Raw genomic sequence first — 15,000 nt, forward strand, 5'->3', positions numbered from 1 at the left:
TATATATATATATATATATATATATATATATATATATATATATATATATATATATATATATATATATATATATATATGTATATATATATATATATATATATATGTATATATATATATATATATATATATATACATATATATATATATATATATATATATATATATATATATATGTATATATATATATATATATATATGTATATATATATATATATATATGTATATATATATATATATATATATATATATATATATATATATATATATATATATATATATATATGTATATATGTATATATATATATGTATATATATATATATATATATATATATATATATGTATATATGTATATATATATATGTATATATATATATATATATATATATATATATATGTATATATATATATATATATATATGTATATATATATATATATATATATATATATGTATATATATATATATATATATATATGTATATATATATATATATATATATATGTATATATATATATATGTATTATATATATATATATATATATATATATATATGTATATATATATATATATATATATATATATGTATATATATATATATATATATATATGTATATATATATATATATATATATATATATATATATATATATATATATATATATATATATATATATATATATATATATATATATATATATGTATATATATATATATATATATATATATATATATATATATATATATATGTATATATATATATTTATTTATGTATATATTAATATTATCTTGGTTGAAAAAATTTCGATAATGCAAATATGTTAATAGTTACCAGGGTAGCAAAAATCACACAAGAACTGGGATATTATACCTGCTTAAGGGGTAGAGATTCCATGTTAAAGTGATGTATTTTGAGTTGATATAAAGAATAATAATAAATGGAGCAAAACGCATTTGATTATATGCGTTTTGCTTATATGCGTTTTGCTCCATTCATTATTATTCATTATATATATATATATATATATATATATATATAAACTTATAGTATAATAATGGATTCATAAAATGGTTTGTGTGTGTATATGTATGAGTATCTTTATGCATATATACATGTCTATAGGTATATATGTGTATGTATTTGTATGCATACATTTGTATGTATGTGTATTTATATTGTGTGAATATGTATTATGTGTTTTTGATGTGTGGTCTTTTAACCTTTTAACCCTATTTGAAAATTACTGTTGTTCAATCCTACCTCTTGGTTTAATCATTATACCTCCAGCTGAATGTTCCCCATTGAATTCATTTATATTATATTTTTTATATGTACTTTTATACACTTTTTAAAACTACATATTTTTTATTTTCTATAACTACTTTACTTCCTCTCCTTATCCCTTCCTGTTTTTTGTAAACATTAAAAAGGTCAATTCCTTGAACTTAGATCCAGTACCTTAATTGATATGAAGTGACATATATTTATTTTTACTGACTAGACCAAGCTAATTTTATCTTGTCTTGGTCTTCCACACATTGTATATATAAAGAAAACATTCTATAACATAGTTAGAGTTGAATCATTGATGTAACCATGTTGTTCTGGTGATCTAGCTTTCTTTATCTGCATTGAACTGTGAATATATAATTGTATTGTATAATGCATAGCATACAGACGTATAAACATAATTTATCATGCATGACATTATTATTACATGAAGAAGGCTGTGTAAAAACCATAATTCTAACGATGATAAGTGGTCATCCTTAAATAAATATATTCACCTCTCATACCCCCTGACATTTTATGGTTAATATGTGTGTGTGTGTCATGTTTATCCCCTACCACAAATTGACAACTATTGTTGGCTTGTTTACATCCCTGTAACTTAGCTGCTTTGCATAAGAGACCGATAAAGTAAGTATCAGTCTTTAAAAATAAGTGCTGGAGTTAATTTGTTCAACTACACCTTTCATAGCAGTGCCACAGCATGGCTGTTGTTCAATGGCTGAAACAAGCAGTAAAAGATAAGGATAAAAGGTATATAATCTATGTTTGCATGGAATTTGTTGAGACAGATTTTCTCTGACTTGATATCCTTCTTGTTGCCAACCCTTATCTCTTATCATGGAAGATTTGAAACAAAAGACACTACTTGTGAAACAGTGACATTCACTTACAACTATCACACAATGTCAAGACAAGGAAACACAAACTTTCACACCCACAAAGGTGTATGGGATAACACCCCCCCCCCCACACACACACACAAACAGAGGCTTCTCTCAGTTTCTCTCTAGCAAATCTACTTACAAGGATTTATATGGCATAGGGCTATTGTCCTAGTTTGTGTTAACAGAAATATATATGAGTTAGTTGTCATATTGGGCCTTGAGTATTACCAAATAGGTCTTGTGAGTTATTAAAATGTGTTTTACCAACAAAGGTTTTGTGTATGTTGTCAAAACTAATTTTGTGTATTGTCAAAATGAACATTGGGTCAAATGGCGTGTTGTCAAATGGCGTGTTGTCAAATGGTGTGTTGTCAAATGGTGTATTGTCAAAATCCACTTTGCCAAAATAGGTAGTTTTCTGGCTAAAAATATTTTTTTAACCCTTTAGCATTTAAATTGGTCGTATCTGGCTTAAATATCTTCAAACTGGCCAGATCCTGCTTCTCACATCTACTCTATGATACCATTCTAAAACCAAATGATCACATCATTGAAATCTCAAAGCTGTAAGATAATGCAAGATTAATTCAAAACAATGTGAATAAATAAGCATTACATTTGACTGAGTAATCTTAATATTAAGAGTTAATATTTCTTAATGATATTAGAAATAATTTTTCTTCTTTTAAAGCTTGCCGAGAAGGTCAGTTTCGCTGTAACAGTGGACAGTGTGTCCTTTCAACTGATCGATGTAATGGACTACAGAACTGCCTTGACCAATCAGATGAAATGAATTGTGGTTTGTCTCTTTTTGTTGTTATTGTTTCCCTTATTTTTATATTTTTATTTTTTTTCCCTCCTGCCCCTGTAAAATAGGGGTTACATCTATTAATATCACCTGAAATTATAAACTCTCACCAAACATATGAACCATAAATATGCATGTGTGTGTGTGTGTGTATATATATATATATATATATATATATATATATATATATGTACAACTTTGTGTATGTGTGTGAGAGATTATTTTAGGATCAAAAATAACAATTAGATGACAATTAGAGATTATTTTTACCATGGTAATTTAGGCGAAGGGACTAAAGTGTAATTATCACACCTCTTTCTCATTATTCCTCCCAACACCTGTATAAATATTCTTGTCTCACTACCACCACCACTACCACATTATTGACTACAACTTTTGGTTTAATAATTGTCTTATTTCATCATTTTTGTGTATATGTTGTTACTATTGTTGTTGTTACTCTTGTTGTTAGTGCTGCAGCTTCTATTTTTGTCATTGCTGCTGCTGCTGATTATGTTGTTAATGTTGTTGTTGCTAATGTTACTGTCAACTATATCTTCTATAATACATGTATTCTAAAATTGTGTTAATGTTGTTGCCCCTCCTAGTATTAATATCTTTCGTGTGTGTGTGTGTGTGTGTGTGTGTGTGTGGTACATTTATGTTGCCGAGTGTAACAACTAGTTGTATTTGATGTTCCCTGTTGTTTTGGGCCACAATAGAGTCAATGAAGTTTGAGTGGTGCTTCTTGTTTTTGTTGGCACTCCGATCAACGGAACAGCCTGCTTGTGAAATTAACGTGCAAGTGGCTGAGCATTCCACAGGCACGTGTACCCTTAACGTAGTTCTCGGGGATATTCAGCATGACACAATGTGACAAGGCTGACTCTTTGAATTACAGGCATAACAGAAACAGGAAGTAAGAGTGAGAGAAAGTTGTGGTGGAAGAGTACAGCAGGGTTTGCCACCATCCCCTACTGGAGCCTTGTGGAGCTTTAGGTGTTTTCGCTCAATAAACACTCACAACGCCCGGTCTGGGAATCGAAACCGCGATCCTATGACCGCGAGTCCACTGCCCTAACCACTGGGCCATTGCGCCTCCACGATGCTTCTTAAGTCTGTTTGAAATAAGGTTTCCAGGTGAATGATGTAGGCTCTTTTTGCAGTTGTGCATCTACAACAGGAAAATGGTGGAAGGATGTGAATGTAATGCCATCTATGTATGTATGTATGTATGTATTATGACGATGGTGATGTTTAACACTAGGCTGGACCTAATGGAGAAAATCCATGAATCAATGCCAATACAGAAGTGCTAATCCTACCTTTTCAGGAAGATCTAGGACTACATAGTTCAACCTGTTCTCTCCTTATTTTATGACAGTAACTCAGGGGAAATTGGCTACTATTCCTAACAGGTTGTGATCATGTAGAGCAATCAAGGGCAAACTGCAGCCCGTGGAATTTTCTGAATGAAATTTTTTAGTAGTGTAGTCCACCTGATAATGAGCCATGTCTCTTGTAACCTACTTCTTGAAAAAGGTTGCCAACACCTGATATAGAGAGTCCTTCATTTTCTCACTCACTCTCTATGTAATTTGTTGATGTGTTGGATGGTGTTGTATGTCCTAAGTTAAATAGAGTGACTAAATGGATGATGGATAAATGAGGTACATTGGTCCCCAAATTGTATTTATATGTGTGTTTGTGTGGAAGCACAGGCATGGCTGTGTGGTTAACACAGTGATGTGGTTTCAGATACAGTTCCACTGCATGGTTCCATGGATAAGTGCCTATCACTGGTTCCATGCTGGTCTTGTGAGTGAATGTCATGATGGAAGCTGGGTGCTGGTTCATGTGCGTGTGTGAGTGTGTATAATTATATTTGTGAGTTTAGAGGGAGATGTTATCTGGGTGGATATTGTGCTAGCTCTCAGTTATGTTCCAGGTTATGGCTAACTGTATCAATTAGTATTTTATGTCAATCACTACTATGGGTTGCCACTCATGCTGTAAACTTCTCCAATGGGTAATTCTGTGTTTGCTTCAATGGATGGTAATATTATCCGGAGTGTATATTAGCAATAATTATGACAATGGAGAATATGAAGACTGGTACATTCTCAAAATTTATTTCCTTTTATTTTGCAATGTCATACAGCATATTTTTATATTAAAATTTTAAATAAAAGTGAATAAATTTTGAGGATGTACCAATCTTTATATTCTCTATCATCATAACTATTGTTAACATACAACAAGATGTTACAAAGTGATTTCTCCAACTTTGTGCAAAACTCTCTGCCCTTGAGTCACTATGTAATTTCTGAAAATTGAAAATATATATATATATATATATATATATATATATATATATATATATATAGAGAGAGAGAGAGAGAGAGAGAGATAAACAAGTGTAAGTGGCATACGAGTGGGTATAAATTTATAAAATAGAAGTTTGAAAACACCAATATATAAAAAATGAAAATAAAGTTAAATGAAGAGTTCATAATTGTTTCTTATTGGTGTCAATAGTCCACGTGGGGGCATTTTTGTTGGTTGTAGTAGTAGTAGTGTCCCTGTTGGCAATATAGACCATTGCCAACAGGGACACTACTACTACTACAACCAACAAAAAATGCCCCCACGTGGACTATTGACACCAATAAGAAACAATTATGAACTCTTCATTTAATTTTATTTTCATTTTATTAAATATGTAGTTTTGATAAGGTTCGTTTTTACAAGAACCGAAACATGTTAAATTAAAATTCATTTTTTATATATTGGCATTTTCAAACTTCTTTTTTATAAATATATATATATATATATATATATATATATATATATATATATATATATATATATATATATATATATCATCATTTAAAGGCTATTGTCCATGGTGGCATGGGTTAGATAGTTTGACTGGGATTGGTAAGTTAGAGAGCTGTGCCAGGCTCCTATCTGATTTTGGCTTGGTTTCTACATTTGGATGCCTTTCCTGATGCCAACCACTCCAAGACTATAGTGTGTACCTTTTATGTGTCATTAGTATGGGTGTCTTTTACGTATCACTGGCAAGGGTGCCTTTTACGTGTCACTGGCACTGTCCACAACTATGATTTCACTTGGCTTGATGTATCTTCTTAAGTACAGCAAATTGCCAAAGGTCTCGTTCACTTGTCATCACCTCTGTGAGACCCAACATCCGAAGATCATGCTTCACCACCTTGTCTCATGTCTTCTGGGTTTTTACCTTTTCTGCAAGTTCCTTCCACAGTTAGAGATCGTCACTATATATATATATATATATATATATATATATATATATATATAGGCGTAGGAGTGGCTGTGTGGTAAGTAGCTTGCTTACGAACCACATGGTTCCGGATTCAGTCCCACTGCGTGGCACCTTGGGCAAGTGTCTTCTACTATAGCCTCAGGCCGACCAAAGCCTTGTGAGTGGATTTGGTAGACGGAAACTGAAAGAAGCCCGTCGTATATATATATATATATATATATATATATATATATATGTATGTATGTGTGTCAGTGTTTATCCCCCCCCCCCCGCCATCGCTTGACAACCGATGCTGGTGTGTTTACGTCCCCGTAACTCACTGGTTCGGTAAAAAGAGACCAATAGAATAAGTACCAGGCTTACAAAGAATAAGTCCTGGGGTCAATTTTCTCGACTAAAGGCAGTGCTCCAGCATGGCCAGTCAAATGACTGAAACAAGTAAAAGAGTTTATATATATATATATATATATATATATATATATATGCACTTATATTTTGTATTCCATTTTTCTGTTTCAATTACCAACTCCCAATATATATATATATATAAAGTGTATCAACCAGACTACTGGATGTTGTTATACATTGCTGGTCAAAATGCACTTCCAATTCTTTCTCGATTGTGCCATTCTTTTCCATCTCAGTCAGAATCATTTAACTAAATAATCTTCTCATCATTGTGGAAGCCTTTTGGTTATCTTATTCTGATCTCTTCGATACCACTTGCTAACTGCAGTAGAGTACCTGTTGTTTGTAAACCTTGTGATATGTCTGGCCCAGAGGAATGTGTGCTTTCAGTATTCTGCAGTCACATTGTTCACTCAACTCTGTTCTTGAATTTCCTCATTTTTAATAGCAACTGTGGCAGTAGTGGTTGTGACTGTGGCGGTTATAGCAATGGTACTGTTAAGGGATGATGGTTGTGATGGTGGTGGTGGTGATTGTATTGCTAGTAGTGTGATGGTGTTAGAAATATCAGTGGTGATGGTGTTGCAAAACCATATTGTGAGTTGGAAAAGTATAACACCCATGTTAGCAATATTGACACAAGGCCAGTAAGTTCAGTGGATGGGGTAAGTTGATTATAGTGACCCCAGTGATCAACTGGTACTTATTTTATTGACCCCCAAAAGGAGGAAAGGCAAAGTCGACCTCAGCAGAATTTGAACTCAGAATATGAAGACAGACAAAATGTCACTAAGCATTTTGCCTCATGTGCTAACGACTCAGCCAGCTCATTGTCTTCATCCATGTTAGTAATAGTAAAGATGAATAAAGTGGCAAGCTTGCATCGGACAAATTCTTAGCAGCATTTCATCCTTCTTTATGTTCTGAGTTCAAATTCCACTGAGGTCAACTTTGCCTAGTATCTTTTGGGGGTCAATAAAATCAATACCAGTTGAGCACTGGGGTTTGATGTAATCAACTTAGCCCCTTCCTTGAATTTGCTGGCCTTGTGCCAAAATTTGAAACTGATATTAAAGGTTAATCTTTCTCAACAAGGAAGAACGTTCATTGGATGGTGAAGCATCTGTCTGTTGCTGATTTGGTTGAGATTTTTCTGTTTTAGAGTTTTAGAATTACCAAATTTCTGTTGTCCAGTTATGTAATTCAACTAAGCTGTTATGGATACTGACCTTTACTCTTCAGACAAATAAATAAACAAAATAGTTAATTTTCAATGGTGGAACTTGAATTCACGTCTCTCGAAGAGTTTAAATTCTTATGATGCAAACAACATACAATTCTCCCTGGTAACAACAAAGCTCTTGACATGGATGGAAAAATTTGAAAGATTGCTTTGGTACAATAGTAGAACATTTGTCATGCTTACAGAAGATGTCAGTTTGAGTCCCATAAGTAGCCTTAGGCATTTTCTATACAAAAGGATTTTTAACCCCATATTTACTCACTGCTATTTATAGCTTTATCTTCTTTGAATTCCACCATTAGAAAAGAATTATTTCCCATTTCTCAAAGTTTCTAATTTCTTATGATGTCAGCCAAAACAAACAAAAAAAAAAGATTAAAAATGAAAACCCTTTTATGTTTCTTAAAAATAAAAAACAAATAAAACCAAGCTCTTAAAAATTTTGAACATGTGGTTTGCTTCTAGTGATGTTTACTATTGTAGGGCAGAGAATCTCTTTTAGGTTAAATTAGTTGAGGAATTTACATCAAAAAGTGAAGAGCATACAAATAAAAGATTTTATTTTCTTTCTACATAAAATAAAGTTTTCAAAGTTTTTACTCTTAAAAAACGCTTTATTTTATTGGCGAATTCTTCCTTTAAAATGAAGCGTTTTTCTATTTTTAGATTGCAAAGGGTTCCAATGCGATTCAGGACTGTGTCTCTGGGGTTCACGTTATCGATGTAATGAAATTGTGGATTGCAAAGATCTTTCTGATGAAATAAATTGCCGTAAGTATTCTTTTGTTTCAAACATTTTTTTTTTCTGAAATTCTGTGTAGAAGTGTTCCAAGATATTCCTGATACATAAAGCATTATTGGGTTTCTCTCTCTCTCCCTTCCCCCTTTTCCCTTCCCCTCTCTCTTTCTCTTCTCTATCTCTCTTTCTCTTCTCTCTCCCTTTCTCTCATCTCTTTCTTTCTCTCTCCCACTTCTTACCCTCCCCTCTCTGACTTATTCCTCCCCTTCCACTGTCCTTCTCATCAACCTCTCCCTACTCTCACTCCATCCCCTCCCCTTTCTTATTCCCTCTCTCCCTCAGCCATTAAACATTATCAGTGTGTTAACTGTTAGACATAACCAATATCTTGACCACCAGACAAGACATTGACAGTCATACTCTACACTGTATGTTTACAAGAGGACATGTTTCATGTGCTCCTAATTTTCTTCTCTGATAAGAGAATACATTTCTCATCATTGTTACAGATCAGAAACCCCGTCACCGACGCTGTCGGAATGGCATACAAGTCAAGTTATCTCAATGGTGCGATGGTCAAGATAATTGTTTTGACAATAGTGATGAAGAAAACTGCCGTAAGTATTAATCTCCTCCTCAATCTCCAACAACTACACAGTGTCTTTAGATTTTACCATTTATCTAATTAATTCATCATCATCATCATTTAAGTATTCCCTTTTCCATGCATGCACAGATCAGATGGAGTTTATTGAGACAAATTTTCTACGACAGGATGTCCTTCCAGTCACCCTTTAAAAATCCAGACCATCAGAGAGCACAACAATTAGGGTGTAACCTGTGGATTCCTCAGGAATCTGGCCCAAATGCTTGCAATAGAATAGGATCTAACAAAGATGTCCAAAACGTTGACTGGTAGTGTTAAATAGGGTGACAGCTCAAGTCTACCACTGAAGTAGGGCATAGTAGGATTTGAACTCAAATCACAAGGAGCTGGAACAAAAACTGCAAAGCATTCGGTCTGACATTCTTTCAGATTCACTTATCCATTGATTTGGATTGGTACATTTGAATTGACCCTGAAAGTGGGGAATGCAAAATTGACCATAGTGGGATTTGAACTCAGAGCACTGAATCACAATAAATACTACGAAGCATTCTGTCTGGTACTCAAACAACACTGCCATTTCATCACTTATGCATAACTGCCTGCTTATTCTTTTGGTTAGATGACTTACAATTTAAGTTTTGTATAATGAAATTATTTTTAATTTAACATGAATTCTCTTGAGTTGGGCTTCTAACAGTAACAAAGTATCGTTTATCTTTTATTTGTTTCAGCTATTGGAGTGTGACTTTGAAAGGTTTTAGTCAAATAAGTCAACCTCTCTACTTTTTTCTTTAAGTATGGTACTTATTCCATCAGTCTCTTATGCTGAACAGCTAAGTTTCAGGGACATAAACAAATACCAGTTGTCAATCAGTGACAGGGGACATCCAACACAAACACACACACAAGCACATACATACACATACATATAAAGTACAAGTACAATCGTCACTAAAATGACTAAAGGTGCAAGTCAGCACCAGCATTGCTAGAAATAAGAGCCAAAACAACCCCTAGCAACGGGCAAAGGACTTATCTATTGTGTATGTGTGTGTGTGTATATATATATATATATATATATATATATATATATGATGGGCTTCTTTCAGTTTCCATCTACCAAATCCACTCACAAGGCTTTGGTTGATTTGATGCTGTAGTAGAAGACACTTGCCCAATATGCCATGCAATGAGGTTTGAACCTGGAACTGTGTGGTGGGGGGCAAACTTCTTACCACACAGCAATGCTTGTGCCTTTGCAAATTTACTTTTTTTTTTTAAATCTAACAAGACATAAATTTTAGATCTCTAAATCTGACAGTGTAAACATCTAAATCATTCAATCTAATGGTATACATAGTTTTAGTTTACAACATGAAATAGAATTTACATTTATTTAGTTTAGGTTTAGTGAAATACCTCTGGGAGAAGATAATTACATTGAAGATAATTAGGCCAAATAGAAAAGCTAATAGACTATTACTTAGTAGAAACAATATAGAGATATGGGGGAAGTAACCTGAATAAATGAATGTAGTGACAGACAAGTAGGACAGTCTAGTGTAATATAACCTTTCCTCAATTTCATATTTCTTTGTGTTTAAGCTGTTGTTGACAAAGAAGTCAAACATTTGATTTGAAATGATTTCCCTGATAATTTTCCAGTTATGATTGAAGAGAAGGGGCAAATGAGGCTGTGTGGTTAAGAAGCTTGTTTCCCAACTATGTAGTCTTGAGTTCAAACCCACTGTGTGCAAGTGTTTTCTTCTATAACTGCAAGCCAATCAAAGCCTTGCTATTCGATTTAATAAAGAGAAGCTGAAAGAAGCCCCTTGTATATTGCGTGTGTGTGTGTGTGTGTGTATATACACACACTCACACATACATATACACACAAACACACACATGCATACGTATGTTGTTGTTGGCACTCCGTCGCTTACGATGTTGAGGGTTCCAATTGATCCGATCAACGGAACAGCCTGCTCGTGAAATTAACATGCAAGTGGCTGAGCATTCCACAGACACGTGTACCTTTAACGTAGTTCTCGGGGATATTCAGCATGACACAGTGTGACAAGGCTTACCCTTTGAATTACAGGCACAACAGAAACAAGAAGTAAGAGTGAGAGAAAGTTGTGGTGAAAGAGTACAGCAGGGTTCGCCACCATCCCCTACCGGAGCCTCGTGGAGCTTTAGGTGTTTTCGCTCAATAAACACTCACAACGCCCGGTCTGGGAATCGAAACCGTGATCCTATGACTGCGAGTCCGCTGCCCTAACCACTGGGCCATTGTGCCTCCACTATACGTATGTACATACATGCATATATACATACACACATACATGTATGTATACTTGTGCGGTTTCTTGTGGTAGTTTTAAATGAATGTTACTGTTATCCAAGTGGTGTCCTTTGTTCCCAATATTCTGTGAAAACATGTCTTGTCATGGGGAATATTACCTTATTTGGTAACAAGTGAAGGTTGGAGACAGTAATAGCATTTAGCTGTAGAAGATCCACCTTAATAAATTTCATGATGCATACAAGCATAAAAAAAGGAGATGTTAAATGATGCTGCTTGCAACAGACCTGATTCCACTACAGACATCCAGAGACCATATGTTGTTAAACCAGGCAACAGACTGTCTACCATACAAGGACAGGGACATCTATCATGATGAGCTTCATGTCATTTATTTATTCATTGAAACATTTGTGTTTCCCTTATATTTATTTATCTATTTTTTTTTATTTATATTTCAGATTGCATACATAATCGGGAGATTCATTGTGAGAATCACAATCCTCCAATTTGTATCCCTAAGACATGGGAATGTGATGGGTTCCCTGACTGCCCAAATGGCACTGATGAAATGTATTGTGGTAAGTAGACAATTTAGCCTTTTAGCTTTGGTTTCAAGCTACAATAAAAACTTCATTGAACAACAGCAACTTTAAATACAAATATTTAGGTAAAACCTAAGTACTTTATAGGTACAAGCATAGCTGTGTGGTTAAGAAACTTGTTTTGCAACCACATAGTTTCAAGCTCCCCTCCACCTTACTTCTTGAATGTAACACATATCAACACTCCTCTGTTCAAGCATCTCAACAATCTCACCAGACCTACCTTTCAATGTGCCTATATTGTCAGTACCAACTCTGAAAACCTGGAAAGGCATGTGGGAGGGAACATGGGAAGTGGAGGATGGTATTCAGCATCTGAAAAGAAGGTTTCAGTGAGTGTTTGATAACAGATGTGTCATATCAGTTGTTCTCATTTTAATCTACCATCATTCAAACATGTTAAAATTGCTGCCTCTACTGGAAGTGAATGTAATACAAGCGTTATTGATGCAAACATAAATGGGTCAATGTTTCAACTAAATAAAAAAACTGCTATTGTTTAATACATTACAAACAGAGAGAAAGGAGTAGGTGGTTTGTTAATTTACTAAATAATCTCATCTACATTACTGCATCCCACTTTTGGTGTATGCAGTAATGTGGATGAGATTACCAGTGGGGGAGGAGTTACGGGAGTCTTCTGGTACTGAGGAGAGACTTCCAGTATTGGTGGTGGTGCAAGGAAGGAGCCATGAAAAGATTTCTGGTATAAGAGAAGAGAGCATTGTGTATATAGTGTGGCTTTGTGGCTATTAATAATAATGTTTGTTCATTGATTTGTAGAAAGTGCAGCATGTCGTGCTGGAGAATTCCGTTGCCATACAGGAACCGACTGTGTCAGTTATTCTTCTCTTTGTGATGGAGTATCAGACTGCAATGATAATTCTGATGAAGAAAATTGTGGTAAGTGACTGTATTTATGTTATGTACATACCACATGTGTATATTCTAGTTGTGTATGTACCACATGTGTATATTCTAATTGTGTATATACCACATGTGTATATTCTAGTTGTGTATATTCAATGTTGTGTATATACTAATTGGAGATATAGTGTTACACAGGTTGTGAATACAAGGTCTGATTTAAAAGTATTGGGACTGTTGCTATGGTAACAGAGCTAAAATAATCAGAGTGAAGCCACTTGACACAGATTGACTTTGAATTCTGTTGTGTATGCACACTAAGTTATAATGTCCTTGCTCACTTCTGTTGTTTATAGCAGTGCTTAGAAGTAAAGTATGTGTTTATCTCAAAAAGAAGATCGAGTTTCAGCTGTGCAGGATCTTCTTGGTTGTGCCAAGGAAGACAAAAGCTTTTTGAAAATGGTCATAATAAGTGACAAATCATGGGTCTATGGCTAAGATCCTGAAACCAAGGTTGTCTTCACAATGGAAGAACCCAACAAGATTTCAGAATGTTGAGGAAATCCAAGAGAATGCAATGAGTTAGCTATTCATTATCCCCAAAAAGTGGTTCCAGGAATGCTTCTGTCAATGATGGAAACAATGCTGGGTAAAGTATATGGAATCATAAGAAGGCTACTTCAAAGGATATTAAATGCTGAATTAATATGTTATGTAGTTTTCTTATTATAGCACCAGTCCTGTTACTTTTTGATCAAACCTTGTATAGTGCTCTACATAAGAATATTATGGGCATATTGTTGTGTATATAAACTTGAGTATGAAGTGTGGTATATATATATATATATATATATATATATATTAGTTCCAAATGTAATTTGTGTTTATGTATATTGTGTATAGTGTTGTGAAAGTACAAATTGCATATATATAAAAAAAAAAATGCACCCTTTTAAAGCCTAGCCAGGCTCATGGGCCCGGTTTCCCGGTTTCAATGGTGTATGTGTTCCCCAGCTGGACAGGACGCCAGTCCATCGCAGCGTTACTCATTTTTGCCAGCTGAGTGAACTGGAGCAACGTGAAATGAAGTGTTTTGCTCTAGAACACAACGCGTTGCCCGGTCCAGGAATCGAAACCACAATCTTACGATCATGATGCTGACACCCTAAGCCACGCACCTCAACAATTGCATATATAACACTGTGTATAAAATGTGTATAAACTTGCTTCTTGTGTATATGTTACTTTGATACCTGTTACTTTGATAGGTTTCAGCCTAATAGCACCACCTCACCTGGTGAAGTCATTCAGATCAGGAATCAGATAACATAGCACACTCAAGTAGAGGGTTATTCTTTACAGAGACATATCTGGGTGTAGGAGGTTTATCTGGGATTTCTTGAAGGAATTTGTCCAAAGACTTCTAGAACTTCAGAGGTCTGTTTCTGCTTTGAAATGTTTTGGTGTAAGGTTAAAGAGAGCGGGGCCAATTGAGGTGAAATAATTGTGCTGTAGTGTTGTTATGAGATGAAAGTGTGATTTACATTGTGGGCAGATAGCACAGGGCCCAAGTCTTGGGTGATACTAATATCATTTCGGCAATGCTGACTGAATATTTTCCACATAATGCAGATGATATATATATATATATATATATATATATATATACGTATGTATACACACGCATAACACACACACAGAATTGATAGCCTAAGCTTTGGGTTGAATTCTGCATAGGAAATATTGTATATATAATGTTGTGTATCTTGATACACTTGTGCCATGTATGTATATATAAGTTGTGCATGTGATATTATTTCTACAGTGTTGTATGCACACAGCTTGGTGTACAGACAGCATTGTTTATATAATGTACTGTATATATATATATAACATTGTGTATATAGTATTGTGTACAAAAGAAATACATTAT

At 34.1% G+C, this 15,000-nt stretch overlaps 1 protein-coding gene across 4 annotated transcripts in view; it reads left to right on the plus strand.

Moving 5' to 3' along the window:
* The window catches only part of LOC106867534 (atrial natriuretic peptide-converting enzyme), a 169,452-nt gene that overhangs the window by 128,573 nt on the left and 25,879 nt on the right, over positions 1-15,000 (plus strand). For all 4 annotated transcript variants that reach the window (XM_089352458.1, XM_089352459.1, XM_089352460.1 and 1 more), the window contains 5 exons: positions 2,867-2,974; positions 8,608-8,712; positions 9,190-9,297; positions 12,057-12,176; positions 12,984-13,103. In XM_089352458.1, the coding sequence (XP_089208584.1) occupies positions 2,867-2,974; positions 8,608-8,712; positions 9,190-9,297; positions 12,057-12,176; positions 12,984-13,103 (561 nt within the window). The remainder of the gene's footprint in view (positions 1-2,866; positions 2,975-8,607; positions 8,713-9,189; positions 9,298-12,056; positions 12,177-12,983; positions 13,104-15,000) is intronic.

This window comes from Octopus bimaculoides, chromosome 5 (assembly GCF_046866305.1).
Source record: "Octopus bimaculoides isolate indiv1 chromosome 5, ASM4686630v1, whole genome shotgun sequence".
Taxonomy (NCBI): domain Eukaryota; kingdom Metazoa; phylum Mollusca; class Cephalopoda; order Octopoda; family Octopodidae; genus Octopus; species Octopus bimaculoides.